Here is a 20,630-nt window from a genome sequence, read left to right on the forward strand (position 1 = left end):
CTATTTTTAGCACTGATCACTGTATAAATGTTAATGGTCCCAAAAACGTGTTAAAAGTGTCCAATCTGTCTGCCGCAATATCGCAGTCCCTATAAAAATCACAGCTCATCGCCATTACTAGTAGAAAAAAAAAATTACAATAAAAATGCCATAAATCTATCCCCTATTTTGTAGACGCTATAACTTTTGCGGAAAACCAATCAATATACACTTATTGCGATTTTTTTTTTTTTACCAAAAATATGAAGAAGAAAATATATCGGCCTAAACTGAGAACGTTTTTTTTTTGTTTGTTTTTTTTGGTGGGGGGGATATTTATTATATCAAAAAATAAAAAAATATTGTTTTTTTTTCAAAGCTGTCGCTCTTTTTTTGATTATAGCGCAAAAAATAAAAACCACAGAGCTGATCAAATACCACCAAAAGAAAGCTCTATTTATGGGGAAAAAAGGATGTAAATTATAGTTTGGGTGCAACGTTGCACGACTACGCAATTGTCAGTTAAAAATGGTCTGGTCATTAAGGGAAATCCTTTCCGGGGCTGAAGTGGTTAAAGAATACAGAACCAAGTATCATTTTGTGGTGCTAAGTATTTTGTATGGAATTTGTTAATGATAACAAGAAAGGCAGTAAAATAAATCTAGCAACAATGGACACCCCAGCGACAATAAATCCACCTTATCAACAATGGGCTCCCAAAAGCCGGCATTAATAGACCCTCCAACAGCCAGGAACATTAGACCCTAACCTCAACAGTAGATCTCTCCCAGCACTGATCGACCCCTGCAACATAAGACCCAGCCCAGCAACAATGGATCCTCCACCAGCAACAATAGACCCCACTGCAAAAATAGATCCCCTCCAGCAACAATAGATTCCCCAGTAGCCAGCATCAATTGACCCTCAAGCAGTCAGCAACAAAGACCCCTCCCTCAACAGTAGATCCCTCCCCGCATCGATTGACCCCCCCCAGTAACATAAGTCCCACCCCCATCCACAATAGATCCCCCATAAGCAACAATCAACAGAAGACCTCCCCAGCAACAACAGACCCCCTTCCATCAATATACCCTCCAGCACACCCCAGCACCCATTGCTCTTACATACATTCAGTGCGGGAGTTACCAGAAATGCATTCCACCACATTCCAGCTGAAAAAAAGCCCTGCATACACCTCATATCATTGTGTTACTATGCCAGGCATTACCAGTAATATGTTGATATGGGAACCCCAAAAGATGGGAGATGCAAAATATGATTTATAAATGGATACATAGTTCCAAATATTGAGCCATCTGTTATTTCCAAGCATTCTTCACTCATCATTACCAAGGTTGACTTGAAGATTCTCACCCCCCTGCCCATGACTAGGTGCTATAGAGAATATTAAACTCAGTGTGAGGACCACAATTATCCCAGGTCCAGGTTTAAAGGCTCACTCTAAAGCCCCATACACACTATCAGTTTTTCTGCTGAGTTTTTCCTTCAGATTTACCAAAACCATGTAGTAGAAGGGCCGGCCTGATTGCATACACATTGCAACTCCTAAGGGTTGACCTCATATTATATGGTTTTGGTAAATCTGAAGGAAAAACTCAGCAGAAAAGCTGATAGTGTGTACGGGGCTTTATGATTTATGTAAGTCAATTATTGGTACTGTTAAGTTTTATACATTTATGAATCAGCCTCTATTCTTAGAGGAACTGGGAGAGGAGAGGACACTTTGCTAGTCATTTTATGTGTGACTATGTGTTTGGCCAAAGATTTCTAATTTTAATTTTGCATACATTTTCAATAAAATATTTGTGGTTTGTATTGCTCAAGTGAAGGCATTGGATGACAAAAAATGGTAAAAAAATATTTTCATATACTTTTTTTTCATGAATTTTTTATGGTTTGAGTTTGAAAGAGGATGTTTATGACAGTTTTGTGTCTTGGTTGTGACCAGTGAATACCTTTGGTTATCACATATGGGGGAGATTTACTAAAACTGGAGCACTCAAAATCTGGCACAGCTGTGCATGGTGGCCAATCAACGTCTAACTTCAGCTTGTTCAATTATACTTTTATTTTATTATTTCTCTTTATTATGTTTCAAGTACAAGTACAAATTGGGGCTTTCCCTGGCTGTTAAAACAACAACCACCTTAGTGAGATACTTCTAACAAGTTAAACTGTAATTACCTGCTATCAACCTGATACCTTGTTATCTATCTATTGCTCAGGTCTAAACCAGTGGTATAGGAAATAACAGGATAAGTAAGTCTCAAACATTCATCCCCATCAGGTAAATGTGTCAACAAATCATAGATCTTATTTAGTCCCCAACATTGTAAAATTATGCATGCAAATTAAAAAAAAGGAAGGGACCCCTCACTGGAGAGGGGCCAGGCCCATCAGTATGAACTAGTTAGTTACTGTTACTAGAAAATGGGGGTCTGGACTCCCATCAATTTGCGTGTCAGTAGTAGACCCATGCCGCGTACACACGAGCGGATTGTATGGCGTACTTAGTCCATCATACAATCCGACGGACAATCCGTCGTACTTTCCACTGAACGAACTTGACCACACACGGATACACAAACAGTCCGTCGAAAGCTTGCCCGATGACGTGTACAGCACGTACGACGGGACTAGAAATAGGAAGTCCAAGACACAGCAAAGCACCCTTCAGCCGTGTACATCCTTTCTGGGCATGCGCCATTCTTAGTCCATCGAACTAGCATACTGACGACCGTATTGTCCGCTGAAACCAAAGTACGACGGACAGAATTTCGAAAAAAATGAAATTCTTAGTACTCCGGACTGCACGCTGAAAAAGTCAGCTGAAGCCCACACACGAGCGGATTGTCCGCTGAAATGTGTTTCGATGGACTAAGTACGCCATACAATCCGCTCGTGTGTACGCGGCATCAGATTCACCCAGATATTCCACACTTTCTCCAATTTTTTGGGATAGCCTCGGTATGTTGCATTATTGAGAGGGGCTACTGAGCTTACAAGATGTTTTCAAAAAGATAGAGTAGGGGTCCTATCCAATTTCCTCTTAAGCACTATTGCTTTTCTTGCGTAAAAAGATAATATGCCCAAAAGTGTCCACATAGCCCTGGCAAAGGCCAGAGAGTCCACCAACCCCAATAAGCATTTGTTCAATTATACTTTGACAATAAAGCCTGGAAGTAATTTGGTTTCTATGCAGAACTGCACCAGATCTTGCACCCTTCAGATTTAGCAAATCCCCCACGAGTCTGCAGAATAGGTAGGAATTTCATTTGGTTTGTGCTTTGTACACAGAGGTACAGCGATGCTGAAACAGAAAAGGTCCTTCACCAAACTATTGCCACAAGGTTGGAAGTGCACAGTTGTCTGAAATGTCTTCGTATGCTGTAGTATTAAGGACAAACTTCAAACCTGAATTCAGTCATTTGTAGAGCTGTCCACTTTTGGCCATATAGTGTATATTTTTGCAAAATGTTATGTATTTTAAGAGTGATTCCAAGCATATTGCCCAAAAAGTGAAATACATTTTATAGCTTACAGTTGATTTAAGAAATGTAAACATCTCTAATCCTTTGCTTGTTTGATTGCAGGCAGTAAGAAAAAGATCAGATTATACCAGTTCCTTTTAGAGCTACTTCAGAGCGGAGACATGAAAGACAGCATCTGGTGGGTAGATAAAGACAAAGGGACATTCCAGTTCTCCTCCAAGCACAAAGAGGCCCTAGCCCACCGCTGGGGTATTCAGAAAGGCAACCGTAAAAAGATGACCTATCAGAAAATGGCTAGAGCCCTGCGCAACTATGGCAAGACTGGAGAAGTACGAAAAGTCAAGAAGAAGCTGACCTATCAGTTCAGTGGAGAGGTTCTCCATAAAATGTACAATTCAAGAAAGCACTTTCATCACTGAGCCAGTCCATACATACATTCTACTTGTACATCACAGGAGTGCCTTTTATTACAATTTTGGTACAAAAGACTCCAAAACATTCATAGAGGAAGATAAATACTCTGTAAATAATATTAATATTATAGTAATTATTCTATATTTTTGGAAGATCTGTGGTTTAGTGGCATACAAACCCAGTACCACTAGCTGAAATTAAGAATGGACAAGGGATCCACTAGTGTTATACAAAAGTTCAGCATTAATATGGAAATAGACTGTGTTTAACATTGACCTGAGAAAACCAGAGACTTTGCTAATAACCAGCCTGAGCATTTCCACATAAGAAGTGAAAATGTAAAATTATTTAGCAAACTGTTAAAGCCCCATGGAACTTTGCGTTTGAATAAGCTAAACACTGTCCAGGTGTTCAAAGTGATGCAGTTCATTTTCTATAGAAAGCAGCCACATCCTAAGCCCTTGTACACACAGTCGGACATTCCGACAACCAAATCCCTTGGATTTTGTCCGAAACTGTTGCATACACACAGTCGGACAAAGTTGTCAGAAAATCCGATCGTACTTAACGTGATGGCGTTATTTCGTTAGGACGGGACTATGTTCAGGCTAGTAGCCAATAGCTTCGGTCTAGGAATTTGATCTGAGCATGCGTGGCACTTTGTCCGATCGGAATTCTCTACACACAATCGGACAAAGTCCGATCGGATCATGTTGTCGGAAAAATTTATAGCCCAGCTGGAAAACTTGGTTCGTCGGATACTCCGACGGAAACAGTCCGATGGAGCCCACACACTGTCGGATTATCCGACAACACGGTCCCATCGGACATTGTCCATCGGAATGTCTGACCGCATGTACAAGGGCTAAGTAGAAAATCCCGTGTCTTGCCAGTGTGCTGCAAAGAAGGATCCTTAGTCTCTGTGTGGATGCAGTGGTCTCTCCCCAGGGGCCCAACACACCCCTGCTGAGTCAGACCTATGGTTCTACAATCAGCATGACCTTTGCAGAGAGACTACAACTTTCACACAGAGAGCAAGGGTCCTTCAGTAGAATTCTGGCAGAGCACAGGCTTTCTACTCACGCTGTAGCTGTTTTTAAAAAAAGCAACAAAAAAACTAACTGTGAGACTTGCACACCTTTGGTTTGATGCACCAGAAGTGTATTTAGCTCATTTATGCCTACAGATCAGTTGGGCTTTAATTCCATCCAGGATTTTTTTTTTTACTGTGCTAAAGGCAAGAGGTCCTCCACAATCCAGGTTTTATGAGATGACTTTCTACCAGCTCAAGTTGCCCACAAGGCACCAGAAAAAGCTAAAATATGTGCGTGTGTGTGTATATATATATATATATATATATATATATATATATATATATATATATATATATATATATATATAATTTTAGGACACACTCCCTCTTCTGCTTCTTCTGCTCAGGGCACATGTGACACAACACCAGAAAAAGGCAGGCCAGGCGCGATCTCCAAGCCCAGGGCATCCCCACTAAAACTTAATTACAGTACTAGAATAAAGCAAGTAGGATGCAGGGCCCATCTTGCGGATGTTCCTGCAGTCCTCCTGAGAGCCAGGAGTGCCTGAAACTGTTAAGGGAGGAGATTTGTCCTGATAATGTGCATGTCATTAAAGACAGTTGGCAACTATGGGTTATTAGGGTGTGCCTAGGCACACCTTGCACACCCTGTGTGCACATCTATACCACAAGGGTTCTGAGTGAGACTTTCGCCTTGATCTATTTTGATCTTACACTTTTCAAAGGTGGCAAAACTACCAGCTTCTAAGGTATATATTTATAACAAGCATTCTAGACAAAGTGTCAAAGGGTTGTTGTCAGGTTCTTATTGTTGTTTGTGTCCCCTATGGACAGAACTACCCTCACTTCCTATTAGTGGTGTCATTATGCCTTGACACCAGAGATATGTTTTCCACATCTCCTGTTGAGTGCCCCAGGTCTTTGGACCTGCAACTGCTGCTCCTGTAATGCCTTTGCTGTACCGCCTCTCCTCCAAAATCACCTACTTTTGTTGCTGATTAGTTATCACCTTCTAAGCTACGTCTACTGTCTACCAGTCTTTTGATTGGACACAAATTGCTGTCAATCAGACATTAGGATGTGGGCAGGCTGGCAGTTTAGATCTGAATTCAATCATACAAAGAATAGGTAGGAGGTTGTCAAGGTAAAGGTGTGTATATGTGTGTATTGGGGGTGCAGGAGGTAGCATTTGTGTGCATGTATAGTCTGATTTGCACTCCATATTAGAAAGTGTTTAGCTGTGCTTACCTTTAATCTTTATTGTATATTACAAATTAATATGAACTGGTTTACAGATCTCTGTTCATTATTCATCCTAAAACATAAAAAGGTTTCTTACATTTCCCAATTAGTTCTACCATACCATTCCCACTGTCTATATATTTAAATAGAATTCTTCTGAAAGCTAAAGACCCGAGGCAAGCAGCTAGGTACACCAATGAAATATATATATATATTCTGTATATGCTCTTTTTGCTTGCTAAACAATTTGTGATTTTGACCATTTTATTTTTTAAGTTCTGCCACACATCACAATCCCATTGGGTAGGGCAGGAAACCTAATTTTTCGCTGCTGCAGTTAAATAACACTTTTAGATCTTGTCCCATCCCCAGCCTGTGACTGGACAGTAAAAGGAGAAGCATCAGACTGATGAGCTCATCTCTTTGTCACTTTGCTCTCTCCTCCTATCAGCATGTTGCTTGTTGGCACCTAAGCAATCCAGCACAACTCCGTATTCTTTCCCTTCCTCTCCTAATCTGAGCTCTGCTGTACAGGGACTGTAAGAGGCTGATACCAGGTCAAATTCAGGTATTGTACTTGTATTGCATACATTAAAAATACATTTAATATATTAAGGAATGAAGAGCTGCATTTATGTGTGCCTTAATCTCTCCCTGGAGTTCAGTTTTAAAGAAGACCATACAGCTTTTTATTCAATCCAGAAAACATATATTATGATGAAAAAAAGGTTCAGTAATACAAGTAGAACATGCGATTATGTGACTCAGCAGTAATGTCCCAGGAGGTAACCTTGGTGTGATGTGCCAAAATATGTACTATGACTGTAACCGTTACTACCAACCTCTTTTTGAAAACTTCGAGTTGCCTGGTTTCATTACCTTTAGGCCGCGTACACACGCGGGGACTGTTCGCCCAACTTTGTTCGTCAAACAGTTTCAGCAGACAGTCCGCTCAAAATTAGCATGGACGGACTTGGCCACACACGACGAACGAACAGTCCGCTGAAACTTGCGCAATGACGTGAACGGCACGTACGACGGGACTAGAAATACGACATCCTATACACTGCAATGCAACCTTCGCCATGTAAATCCTTTCTGAGCATGCGCGGAACTTAGTTTGACGAACAAGCCTACACACGGGCGGACTGTCCGCTCAAACCAAGTTTCAGCGGACAGTTTTACGGAATTTCCGAAAAACGTTGTTCGTCAGACTGTCCGCTGAAACTGTCCACTGAAGCCCACACACGAGCGGACTGTCCGCCAAAACACTGTTCAGCGGACAAAGTTGGGCGAACAGTCCCCGCGTGTGTACGCGGCCTTAGAGTCAGTGACCCCAAAAAAGCATGTGGGAATTGAAGTCAGGTCTATTGATTTTCTTAATACTTTCAGAAAATGTATCATCATGACACCCAGGCAATTAGCATCAACAATGTAAAAAGAGCTCATCATTGGCAGCCCACATATTTCTCTTACGATACAGTAGGTTTCTTTTAAGGCTGGGTTCACACTATTGCGAATTGGATGTGGGGTTTTTACTGCATCCAGTTTGCATGTCAGGAGATTGTGACAAGCTCTGTATGGAGCCAGTTCACACATCTCAGGAGCAGAGTCCTGTGCATCTTCTTTCCATTTCAGGTCTAAATTAAGCCAAAAATTCAGAACGAAATCGGACCTGAAACAGTGAACAGGGATGCACCGAACCCTTGCTATGAGCCGCTCCATACAGTACTGTGAACCCAGCCTAAAGCAACTCTTTAGCTTACACAAAAAACAAGCTAGTAATATAGCTCTTCTCTGTAATACTGGCCATCTGTGTAATATGGCAGCTCTTCCTTGCTATATTTCACCTTTGATGCTACCATCTTACAGGACTGGGCTACAATTTTCATAGGCATAGCTTGCAAAGCATAATTTTTTGTTTTTTAGTTCTTCTATTGCATAAATGACAGCCTCTTCTAGAGGTTTGGTCAGAGTCTGGTACTCTACTAATCGTTGGATCTTTTTAAAGTCTGCATATTATTTAAAGCCCTGATGAAGAAGATTTAAATGCCCCAAAGCGGGTTGAATTTTTAGTAAACATGACTTAATAAAGCATCTACCAACAAGAAAGTCCTTGTTTTGCGTCTAATTCAAGATAGGTGTTGCCCCTGTAGACCGCAGTAGTGTGCTTTACATCTCTTCTCTTCTAATCATCAATCAATGTACTATGGTAGGTTGTCCTTGCAAGTGCCATCTTCCAGAACTATGCTAAATTGTCAGAAACCATGAATCAGACCAAGACAGAAGTACAATTAAATCACACTTGTTTATTAATAACAAATAAGAAGGTAAATAGACTAAGCGTAGTCAAAGCATAGCCAGAGTCCAGTAACCAGATCGGGTTACTGGACTCTGGCCAGAAGTCAGGGATCCAAGTGGAACAGCAAGCAGGAAAATGAGCCAGAAGGGATGTCAGAAAACCTAGTCTTTAAACAGGAATGCAGGAGATGGTGACAGCTGAGTAACTGTGGAGAGAGATGAGAGCTGGCAATTAGCCAACAGCTGAGCAGCCAGCCCAGAGAAGGAAGGGCTGAGCCAGCCCTGACATAAATGTGTCCTAGGCATGTTTGTCATAATGTAATTTGATAAGTTTGGATACAACACTGCTGCTTAAAAGACTATTTACCATGTCTCCCTTAATGCCATACTTAGTACTCATCTTCTGTTGGGTGTTCCACAACTTTCCATTCTCAAAAGGTGCCGAGAAGTAGCTGAGTCTTTAAGGTTCTATGAACCCCCTGCTTGGTGACTGTAGAGTGCCCGTGAAACTGTAGCAGCATCACTTGTAAAATGTGGGTTCCCCTCTTCATGTTTCCTGAGATTTTCTTAGTGAATTGAACTGGGGAAACAGATAGCATTAAAACCTGGTTGAGGTTCTAACCTTTCTCTACTCCCCCAAAACCTTTGGGCCACATTTTTACTCTAGCCAAAGTGCTAAAGTGTAATCAGGTGAACAACATTCCAAGGACCCATTTTTTTATGGTCCTTAAGTTCTCATGTTGTCTCCACTTGCAAGGTTCTTTCTATACCTGTAAGGACTCTTTCACACGGGCCAGCTGAGCCTGGCCAGCATATATACTCCAGTGGAGGATAATTGGAGTCAGTGGAAGAATTAGTTCCCCATTTTTGGCATCAGTGGGAGGAATAGCACCTCCATTGTTGGTGTCAGTAGGAGGAATAGTACCTGTATCAGTGGAAGAGATAGTGCATCAAGGGCCAGATAAAGGCAAGCATGGGGAAACATTCAGCCCATGAGCCGCAATTCAGAAACCCCTGACCTAGAATTAGGCTGACCATACACTGATTGAATTTTGGCTGGTCCAGCAGGGACTGAATGGATTTTGATTCAGGTTTGATGAGCTGGACATGTTGGGCTGCCATAATTATATACTTCCAGATTTAGAGATTTAACCAAGGGAAAGTTATTCAGAGGACAACCTTTCTCCACTTTTTAACACGTTGGAACCCTTGAAGAAACTTTCCAGGCTCAGGGAACTCCTGCTAATAATTATTATATCACAGCACATTAGTGTGATGGTCTTTGCATTTGCAGTCATTGGGAAAAATGCCCCTCCTACAAACAGATTTAAAAAAAAGATCATTGTTTTCAGTGCCTACTCTTATGAGGGGCAAAAGTTGCTAAATTCTCAAGGAATCCCTAGCAACCTCTGGAGAAGCCTTTCTCAACCTTTTCAACACAGATGAACTCTTGAAATAACTATCCGGTCTCAGGGAACCCCTGCTAAAAATGACCATATCTACAACTCATGATACATTAGTGTGATGGTCAGCGAGATGAATGCTCCTTACACTTGTGGTCTTTGGGAATAATTCCCCCTTACAGATAGCTAAAAAAAGATCAGCGGTGTCATTTGGAACTCATCTAAGGGGCAGAAATTGCTCATTTCTCAAGGAACCCCTAGCAACCTCTGGGGGGACCCTAGTTGACAAAGCTGCCATAGGAACTGGAAGAGTGAAGGGACCTGGAGAACAAAATCATGTCCATTGTCTGATTAAACTGATACCAATTCATATCAATAATAAAAGCTGAAATGAGCTTTCGTTTGTGACTGGTACACTTCTGTCATAGAATGGAATTAGAGCCAGCAAAGCCACAGAATAATACTTCTCAAAACTTCTCAAAGCAGCTAAATAATACAAATGCACTGACTCTATGAATTATACTTAAGTTCGGCCCATCACTTTGAAGCAGGCATTATATTGCATAGAAAGTGGTTGGAAAGGCAGACTTTCAACTATGAACAATTTCACATGGAATTTCAGGATGAAAATGAAATATTTTCCAAATAAAGGACTGCCTTGACATTACCCTGTCATAAAAGCAAAAAGTGTACGTGTAAAGAAGACACATTTGGGTTGATTACTAAAACTGGAGAATGTAAAATCTGGCGGAGCTCTGCATAGAAACCAATCAGCTTCCAGGTTTTTTGTCAAAGCTTAACTGAACAAGCTGAAGGTAGAAGCTGATTGGCTACCATGCACAGCTGCACCATATTTTGCACTCTCTAGTTTTAGTAAATCAACCCCATTATACCTACCTGCATGCAGCCCACACTCTCTTCAAGAGCTACATTGTCAGGAGGAGAATACTCTTCATCCAACACACTCTCTGGTGTGTTGGATGCCTGGTTCTCCTCATTGAGTGCTGTGGTTTCTTCCAGCACCACTGACTCCTATGTCTCTGCAAGACACAGTAGAGATGTAAGGGACCACAGAGCTCAGCAGTGTTTCATTTGAATTAACCTGTAGTCTGCAGAGAGAAAAAGAGCCAGGGATTTAGTTACCAAATGCCCAAATAAAAAATTAGGGGCTGTGCTCTCCTTCACACTTATGTACATTTTGTCATGCATTTTTTAAGTTACTTTTTTCATTTCAATACATTTTTATTGAGGGTTAATGTCATTACACTATAATAATTTGTAACACTTAGGAAGAGTTGAATGATATGTTGCCATGAAATGAAGACATAAAACCAACCATGTACAGTATCTCTTTACAATCAGTACAACTTAATTGGACAAGCAGCATTAGAACATAAGCTGTCGGTAGTTGAGTTTGACAGACAGGGGCCTTCGTTAGCCCATAGAAATATGGCACTTATGTAGGGGAATAGTATTGTAATGAAATATAGAGTTGGGCTTAGATCTGTTTAGTGTCATAGTGATGAGTTATTGAGTGAGTGGCCTTTAAGTGAGGGCCTTGTGTAGGGGAGATTATGGTTGATGATGCAGTGAAGAAGAGTCAAGATAGAAAAGTGTAGAAAGGAACTGAATGTGGGTTTGGGAGAGATTGATGGGGGTATCAGGGTAAATGGTAGAAATGGGAAGAAATGGTCAACAGTTCTTTTTTTTTTATTGATTTTCAAGCTACCAAAAGTTCAAAAACTGGAGAAAAAAAAATTACAAAAAGTATAGCATATACGTACTTGGTTTGGGAGGTCAAAAGGGGCTTTCCAATACAGTGTACATAAGAAATATATTCTATCAGTTGTACAATAAAATATTAATGAATAAAAGTTATTTGTTACATCTTCGTGTGTTGTTGAGTTCTGTGCGAACAGTGGACAATGCAAGTAAAACAGAGGATAATAAGAATATATGTGTTGGTGATAGCCAAAACTTTAAGATGGGCGCCAAGGAAAGAGCAAACGAATCAGTAGGGTGTGAGTGAGTGCTCCAAATAGACCATATTGTTTTTTTTAAATTTAGCCAGGCATCCTTTACTCATGAAGGTCAGTTGGCACAGTGGGAGGACACTGTTAATTTCTGCAGTAGTGGGTAAAGCCTAGTACATACTAGTAGTTTTTTTTTTTTTTCGTTCAACCCAGCTGGGCTGAATGAGAAAAAAAAGCCAGCTCCAGTGGAGCAGCTGTACTAATTATGCAATGCTAGTACGGTGATCTCCCCTGCTGTGCTATTGTGTTCTGACAGAGGGACGGCCCCCCCACCAGAACACTCTGGTCAGCACTCTCAGCCAGATCGGGAGCCGATTGGCAGACCTTTTTTGGGCAGGCCCCATCGGCAGAAGTCTGCTTCTGTTGGACTGGCTGCAGTACACATGGCCAGTTTCTATTGAACCAGCCAATGCCACCCGACATTCAGCCCGTCTGTACTAGGTTTAAGGGAGGAGTGGGAGTTTACAATTTCTATTTAGGCAAAATTTCCTTTCTAGCATAAAATATGACATAGAAGATAAACAGGTATCAAAATTTAGATATCCCAGGGTTGGATTGTATGGCAAGATGTAGGAGTAGGGGGTCAAGGCCCAGTGAAGGCCAGTAACTCTATTGATTTTGGTCCAGAAAGTGCAAACCATTCGACAGCCCCACACTGTGTGCATTAAAAAAATAATTTCTATTATCTATTAAAAACCTGATGGGTTTACTTCCTCTTTCATTCCCTGCAAAGGCAAAGCATAATGCACTACTATGCATCGCATAGTAGTCCATTATGTGTCACTTACCTGACACAGGAGCCAGCGAAGTCACCGCTGTCTCCTGTAGTCCGGCGCATCCATCTTCTCAGTGGGGTCTCGCAGCTCCGCAGCTGTCATTCGGCGAAGCCGCGATGATGTCACTCCTGTGCATGCGCACAGGAGCCGACACGCGCGGCATCTTCGCCATTGACGATGCCACGCTCAGTGGCATGCGCCGTAGACAGCGGTGCCTGTCTTCAGGCAAATATCTCCTAAACCATATAGGTTTAGGAGATATTTCTTGGACCTACAGGTAAGCCTTAATCTAGGCTTACCTGTAGGTCAAAGTGGTTTGTAAGGGTTTACAACCACTTTAACAAGTGGTCCCAGACAAGTGTCTGGAAACTTGAGATTGATTATGTCCAACCTTTGGGAAGTATATTAGACTTGCTGCAAAAATGTAACTTGTTTAAATGTATTTTTCGCTTTGATCATTGGTGTAGAGTGAAGTGTAACCATCCCAATCTTCCCTGAATAGCATAGGAATATCAACTTTCTATTTGTGAAATAGTGGTGTAGTTTCAAGTTACTTGTTCCTATGAGGTGTATATTCACAACTACAATTTTTGGGATATCAAGGCACATTGATTGGACAAAAAAAAAAATACCAGCCTTCTTTTTTGCATGTATGTTTGTGGACCATTAAAAATCAATGGCAACACGCTGCAACAAGCATACACAAGCGTGTTGTTGTATTGCATGTTGACCCAAGATAATGCGCAGTACAGAGCCTATGCATACATGAATGCGTGTCTGGTCTATATTCTGAAAAGTAAATTGTACTGAGCTCAGCTCTATTGGTTTTCAGTAAATTGTTGCAACACATCTTTGCATAAAAATAACTGTTTCACCACTTCGAAGACACCAGAGGAAATTAACACAGACATAAAAAGCACAACTGTTCAAACCAAATGTTTTATCTTTATAAGTCTGGCCCATTTGAAAGGATGAGTCTCTATGAAAAGACAATTAGAAGTTATCCAACATAAAATCTGAAAGCAAAAAAAATATTTTAACGAATAGATAAAAAGTGTTTTTTAATATATATTTTGGTTGTTTATGTGTAATATGGACAACAATTTATACCATTAAAGATCTGTTACTTTGTTTATTAGCTTGTTTCTCTACATCTTACTATGGTTAAGATGCAGAATACGTTTCTAATGCCACATACACACGACCGGACTTTGACGGACTAGGTCAGACGGAAACAAATCCGCCGGACAATTTGACACACAAATGTGTGGGCTTCATCGGACCTTTGCTGTCTAAAGTCAGATGGACTTTAGATTTTAAACCTGTTTCAAATCTTTCCGACGGACTCGAGTCCGGTCAAAAAATCCATTCATCTGTATGCTAGTCCGACGGACGAAAACCGAAGCTAGGGCAGCTATTGACTACTGGCTATGAACTTCCTTATTCTAGTCCGGTCGTACATCATCACATTCGAATCTGTCGGACTTTGGTGTGCTTGTGTGTGGCCAAGTCCGTTCGTTCGGAAAGTCTGTCGGAACCCTGCCGAAAGCCCGTCGGACCTAGTCCGTCGAAAAGTCCGGTTGTGTGTACGCGGCATAAGGCTCCTTTCACACATGAGGCATATTCTGTTCTGGTCAGCAGGGGTTCAGCTCACAGATTCCCTGCTGATTGGAGCAGAACGGGTGGATGAAATTCAGCCTGCTCAGTTTCTGTAGAGCGGATACAGACAGAACCTGCTCTGCTCTATGGAACATCCAAAAGTCCTGACACTGCTACCGGAAGCCATTATCTTGGATGTGATGTCAGCAGCCCCAGCAGACTCAGAGCTGACATTCAAGTGACACCAGGCCATGACTGGCCATCAGGGCGTACCAAATTTGCATGCCAGAAAGATGGACAATCAGACAGCCCACAATGTCCTGTTCCCCACTCCGCACACCATCACACACACGGCACGGATGGACATGGAGCGGTGCCTGTGGTGTAGTCAACTGTCAGTGTCTACTAAAATGCAATCTTTATAGGTGGGCAGTGTGTGTTCTTCAATTTCTCCAGGGCAGTGAATCAAGTGTTGATGCACTCATGCCCCGCACTGCCAGGCAAACGGTCAGCCCCCTTCTTTCATGTTCCTATTTAGCTTCCTCCATTCCTGGCAGTGATCTGAGGTATGCACCACCAGTTGAGTATCACCTCCCCTCCATCTTTGTGTGACTGGCCAGAGCATAGCCAGCCATGGAGGACATGGAAGAGGAGCTGGGACAGGGGGAAGAAGAGCTCCAGGACAGCACCAAGTTTGACTTGTCCCTGTGTAGGAGATCAAGGATTCTATACACCTGAGAATGCATTGTGTACAGAAAACATACTGATCTGATGATTGCAGAGCCTGTAGTGTCTTTGTTACAGAGAATTAGAGAATTGTATCCTTGAAGTCAGTCTATTCTCACCTGTGGGGCTTGTATATAGCCAACTCTCAGGAATTTTTATTTGTGCTCTTTATTTTTCTCACATTATTAATTGTAAAGTGTCATACAGGAGCTTCTAAGGGGCAGGATTGCTAGTTTTCTTTTTCACGTTCTTACTGAAGTCCATGGAACCAAAAATATCAAATTCTGCTTCAAAATAACTCATGTATTGTTTTGAGATTCAGGTGTTGAAGTACAGAAGACTGAACGCTCAAAAATGTGAACAAGGACCATGGGATCTGGCTCGCTGAGTGTTTTGAAGCTTTAAGCTACGAAGCACTCAGGTGGGAATGAGGCTCTAGAAGATGATTCACACGAGATGCATTGTGCTGTGCCGGGCAACCCTGTCTAATACAGGCGCAATGCATAGGCAAGACAAAAAGCTGTTACCTATCATGGCAGTTCATACCACCATATTGCTGTGATGTGTTGAAAAATATGTGCAGCTCATCAGGCCCAGACTTGCCATAGGCAGAGGGTGGCATGGCAGGGGGTGGACTGGGCTGGGGGGGCTGGTGGGCATGGTGGCAATTGCCCCCCTGGCCACTCTGATGCTCCAAAAAAAGCTTCACTCACAGTGCTAGTCCCGGTCACTGCCCATTGTCTGGCTACTAGGGCTGCCTGGTGTCTAGCAACCAGTGACATCATGCAATGAAGAAAGAGGCCTCAGCAATCAGAGCAGAGGAGGATGTAACTTCCTCCTCCTCCTACTGGAGCCTGCAATACCCGAGAGAAAGCTCCATACACAAGAACCATGCTGGGGAGGGAGGGGCGAGGCTGAGTCGCTGTAGTGAACCGGAGGAGGAGCCAGGAATACCCAGGTGCGAGCTCCATACTCGGGGTGGGATGGAGCCGAGGTGCCGGGGTGAGCCGAGGGAGGAGCCAGAAATACTTGGGGATGAGCTACAGAATCGTAGCCAGGCAGGAAGGGAGGGGCAGAGGAGCTGGGGGAACCAGCCAGGAGGGGAAGGAAGAAGGATCATAACCGCCCACTGGTCTCCTGATCCCCCCTCCGTTCCTTGAGCCAACTAATTAGCTGCACTGACTCCGAGCTGCCTCCTGTCTGGGGCGGTGCCACCGTGCACTCTGCACAATTGTTTATTATGGTCAATCCACCCCTGCTTGGGAGATGTCATCTGGCGGAGAATAGGGAAGCCAGTAGCCATGGCTGAGCCCTAGGCAGCAGTGCACTCTAGGCGGCTGCCTGGTTCATCTAGCGGTATCGCCAGCTCTGCCTCCTAGTGCTCAACTCCACCCACCTCCTAAAGCCTCTGCGACAGTGTCCCCCTGCTCAGAAAGGGAAGGAAAGTAGAATTGAATCTCTGAGGTGAGGCCGGGGATGGAACCTGTTGGGCTGTCATAAGGGAGTCAGGAAGAGATGCAGCGAAAGAGGAGATCACATCCTTATATTACAGGGGTTCATGATGGGACTTATAGTCCTTCAATTTTGGGGCTGTGACCCCCTTACAGTGAAGGACTACAATTTCCAGCATGAAGCTGAAGACATGACACCCCCCAAATCAAAGGGATGCTGGCTGCCACAGAGGGGGTGACCCCAGATATATGTGGGGCAATTGCCCCAGGTGCCCACGCTAGTGCCCCCCTACCAGGCAAGCTGGTGGAGCCAAGTTTTTAGCACTGGGTTCCAGGACACAGAGCTGGTTCACACCATGTTCAGGGATGGACAGGAGGCTGGTAATCTAGCCAACCCATTGGAGGAGGAATAATGATGTATCAGGCCACGCACACCGCGTAGGATACGCAATGTGCTTAGGATACACTATGGGCTTAGCCAGATACTGTCTTTATTCTTCTTTTCTGGTGCTGTGCTGGTCTGCTGCCCTCCAATAAGCCCTCAGGGGTCTTGGTCCACTTCTCACAGTAAGGTTTTGGTTTAAAATAAAAATAAAAATGGGCCGCTCAATCTAAAATACCTGGGCCTATTTTTTGTCCTAGTCCATGCCTGAGTGACACAACTGCTAATGCTTTGTGTGATGTGGTGCACTATGTTGTGAAAAATCTTGCAGGATCTGTTGTTACGTGCATTGACAAGACATTGAAAATGCTCAACAAACTATTTTTATCACTCCCTGGCTACAGGTGTGAACAAACCCTTAGGCCAGCCATAGCTGGTTCAAATTTTGGCCAGTTCAGCAGGAACCATGTATGAACAGGCTAAATGTACAAAGTTGATCGATCAATCAACTTGGGTACAACCAGCCTGCCGGATTTTACGAATGTGTAGCAAGGTCCCAGGCCTCTTTTGATCTAATGAGAACCTCCAGGGCCAGGGACAGCTGACATCCTTCTGTATGTAGTGGGTTTTGAGGCATGGTGGGTGCAGAGTAATTAAAGTTATTTGGTGCCAGACACTTCATGGATGCAAAATAAAGTTTATTTCTCTTAACAAACCTTTTTTTTGGGGGGGAGAGAGGATTAGGGCCAGAACATCCTTAGGTAGTTGCAAGATTAATTGGCAGACTCTGAGACTTCAATAGGACAGCCATGCAGGGAAAAGCATCCAGCAAGAAGCCACATCTGCATGTGCAGGAATGCTGTCTCTTATGGCAATAGTCTTTAACAGTTCCTAACCCAATGCGTAACAGTTCTTTCACTACAATCACTCCTTGTATTTCTTCAGCCCACTGTCTCTCACTTAATTCTTAATTGACTCTCACTGAATCCCTTGAGCTCGTTCAATCTTCACAGTGGTATCTTCCTCAAACGTCACCCCTGCTTCTCTCCTGGACCGGGGTCCATAACTTGGCACTCTAGATACCTCTCAAGCTTCACCCACGCCGGACTGCTTGGTCCCTGGCTTGACATACAAGGCAAGCGTCACCTCCACTGGCTGGGTCCCTGGCTTGATTCCCACTGAAGTTTCCTGATTCTTCACCATCCCCGGTTGATGAGAATACTGCTCCGGTACTTGGTTCAGTTACTCACTCTGGTCCCAGGTAATAAGATGGTTGGTCCCTTAGTGGCGACAGGTTCCCTTCTACCTCCGACCATGACAGATTCCGTCACATTTGGTTGGACTGCAAGCCGCAATCCCAACCCTGCAACCCTGCATTGCTTCTGAATAGGCCCTCAGACAGCCTTGTGGCCAGATGTGCCCAGGATAGGCCCAATCTCTGGCCTAGCAGCCAATAGACAATAGGACACATGTCCACCCAGACAGCCTCCCAGGTGGCACAGAACATCGATCACCTAACTCCACCCAAATATATAGGCTCTCCCAGTAGGCCAAAGGATTCAAGAAAACCCCGGTCAATTGGCTGAGACACCCCACATACCCATAACCTGACCTTGGGTTGCCCTTCTCATATCTAGTACCTCTAATTACCCGGCCACCTAGTGGTAAAAGTGCTACAAGGCCAAACTTAGGGAGAAATCACTGGATCTCTAACAATTAACCAGGATAATTACTCCTGGCAAGTACATTTGTGAGTAGAAACCCTGCCCAAACTCCAGGGTGCTACATATGATTATCGCTAATGGCTTGTATAACCGCTAGCAATAATCACTGTCTTCTCCTGGTGACGGCGGCTTTCCCGTCCCCCTGCCGGGAAAATACAATGGTTCTGGGGGAGGGATTCTCCTGTCCGTGGAAAGAAATTCACTTTGTGTATGGCCAACTCACCAGTCTTTTTCAGCATCTCAGATCTCAGGAACCCTCACAATATTTTATATCGGGGTCGCCAAACGTTTCCGTATGGGGGCCGCATACAGTGCCTTGAAAAAGTATTCATGCCCCGCCCCCTTGACATTTTCCACATTTTCTCATGTTGCAACCAAAAACATAAATGTATTTTATTGGGATTTTATGTGATAAACCAACACAAAGTGGCACATAATTGTGAAGTGGAAGGGAAACGATAAATGGTTTTCAACATTTTTTACTAATAAATATGTGAAAAGTGTGAGGGGCATTTGTATTCAACCCTCTTCACTCTGATACCTCTAACTAAAATATAGTGGAACCAATTGCCTTCAGAAGTCACCAAATTAGTAAATATAACCCACCTGTTTGTAATCTCAGTATAAATACAGCTGTTTTGTGAAGCCCTCAGAGGTTTGTTAGAGAACTTTAATGAACAAACAGCATCATGAAAGCCAAGGAACACACCAGACAGGTCAGGGATAATGTTGTGGAGAAGTTTAAAGCAGGGTTAGGTTATAAAAAAAATATCCCAAGCTAGGAACATCTCACGGCGCACTGTTCAATCCATCATCCGAAAATGGAAAGAGTATGGCCCATGGTAACTGTGGAGGAGCTCCAGAGATCCACAGCTCAGGTGGGTGAATCTGTCCACAGGACAACTATTAGCTGTGCTCTCCACAAATCTGACCTTTATGGAAGAGTGGTAAGAAGAAAGTCATCGTTGAAAGAAAGCCATAAGAAGTCCTGTTTGCAGTTTGCGAGAAGGCATATGGGGGACACAACAAATGTGGAAGAAGGTGCTCTAATCAGATGAGACCAAACTTTGGCCTGAAAGCAAAATGCAATGTGGGGCGGAAAACTAACACTGCACATCACCCTGAACACACCATCCCCAACGTGAAACATGGTGGTGGCAGCATCATGTTGTGGGCATGCTTTTCTTCAGCAGGGACAGGGAAGCTAGTGAGAGTTGATGGGAAGATGGATGGAGCCAAATACAGGAAATCTTAGAAGAAAACAAAAGACTTGAGACTGGGGCAGAGGTTTACCTTCCAGCAGGACAACAACCCTAAACATACCTCCAGAGCTACAATGGGATGGTTTAGATGAAATCATATTCATGTGTTAGCCCCTGTACACATGGTCGGACATTCTGCCAACCAAATTCGTCGGATTTTGTCCGTTGGATTTTGCCCGTTGGATCTTGTCCGAAACTGTTGCATACACACGGTCGGACTAAGTTGTCGAAAAATCCGATCATTCAGAACGTGATGACGTAATTTCGTTACGATGGGACTAGTAGCCAATAGCTTTGATGTAGGAATTTGATCTGAGTATGCGTGGCACTTGGTCCGATCAAAATTCTCTACACATGATCGGAGTATGTCCGATCAAACTAGTTGGTCGGAAAATATTTCCAACATGTTGGAAAATTGGGTCCGACGGAGATTCGGACGGAATCAGTCCGATGCATACCACACACAGTCGGATTATCCGACGACACGGTCCGATAGGACACATTCCGACGGATTCTCCGACTGTGTGTACAAGGCTTAAGAATGGACCAGTTAAAAGCCAGACCTAAGTTCAATTGAGAATCTGTGGCAAGACTTGACTTGAAAATTGCTGTTCACAGACGCTCTCCATCCAATCTGACAGAGCTTGAGCTATTTTGCAAAGAAGAATGGGCAAAAGTGTCACTCTCTAGATGTGCAAAGCTGGTCGAGACATACCAAAAAAGACTTGCAGCTGTAATTGCAGCAAAAAGTGGTTCTAAAAACTATTGACTC

At 43.2% G+C, this 20,630-nt stretch overlaps 1 protein-coding gene across 6 annotated transcripts in view; it reads left to right on the forward strand.

The window, feature by feature from the left end:
* SPI1 (Spi-1 proto-oncogene) overlaps positions 1-11,792 on the forward strand; it is a 108,797-nt gene extending 97,005 nt beyond the window's left edge. For all 6 annotated transcript variants that reach the window (XM_077460990.1, XM_077460985.1, XM_077460984.1 and 3 more), the window contains 2 exons: positions 3,594-7,086; positions 7,527-11,792. In XM_077460990.1, the coding sequence (XP_077317116.1) occupies positions 3,594-3,910 (317 nt within the window). In that variant the 3' untranslated portion in view covers positions 3,911-7,086; positions 7,527-11,792. The remainder of the gene's footprint in view (positions 1-3,593; positions 7,087-7,526) is intronic.
* Positions 11,793-20,630: the final 8,838 nt, after the last annotated feature.

This window comes from Lithobates pipiens, unplaced genomic scaffold, assembly GCF_037356315.1.
Source record: "Lithobates pipiens isolate NorthernLeopardFrog02 unplaced genomic scaffold, aLitPip1_a1.2 Scaffold_10, whole genome shotgun sequence".
In the NCBI taxonomy this organism is placed as follows: Eukaryota; Metazoa; Chordata; class Amphibia; order Anura; family Ranidae; genus Lithobates; species Lithobates pipiens.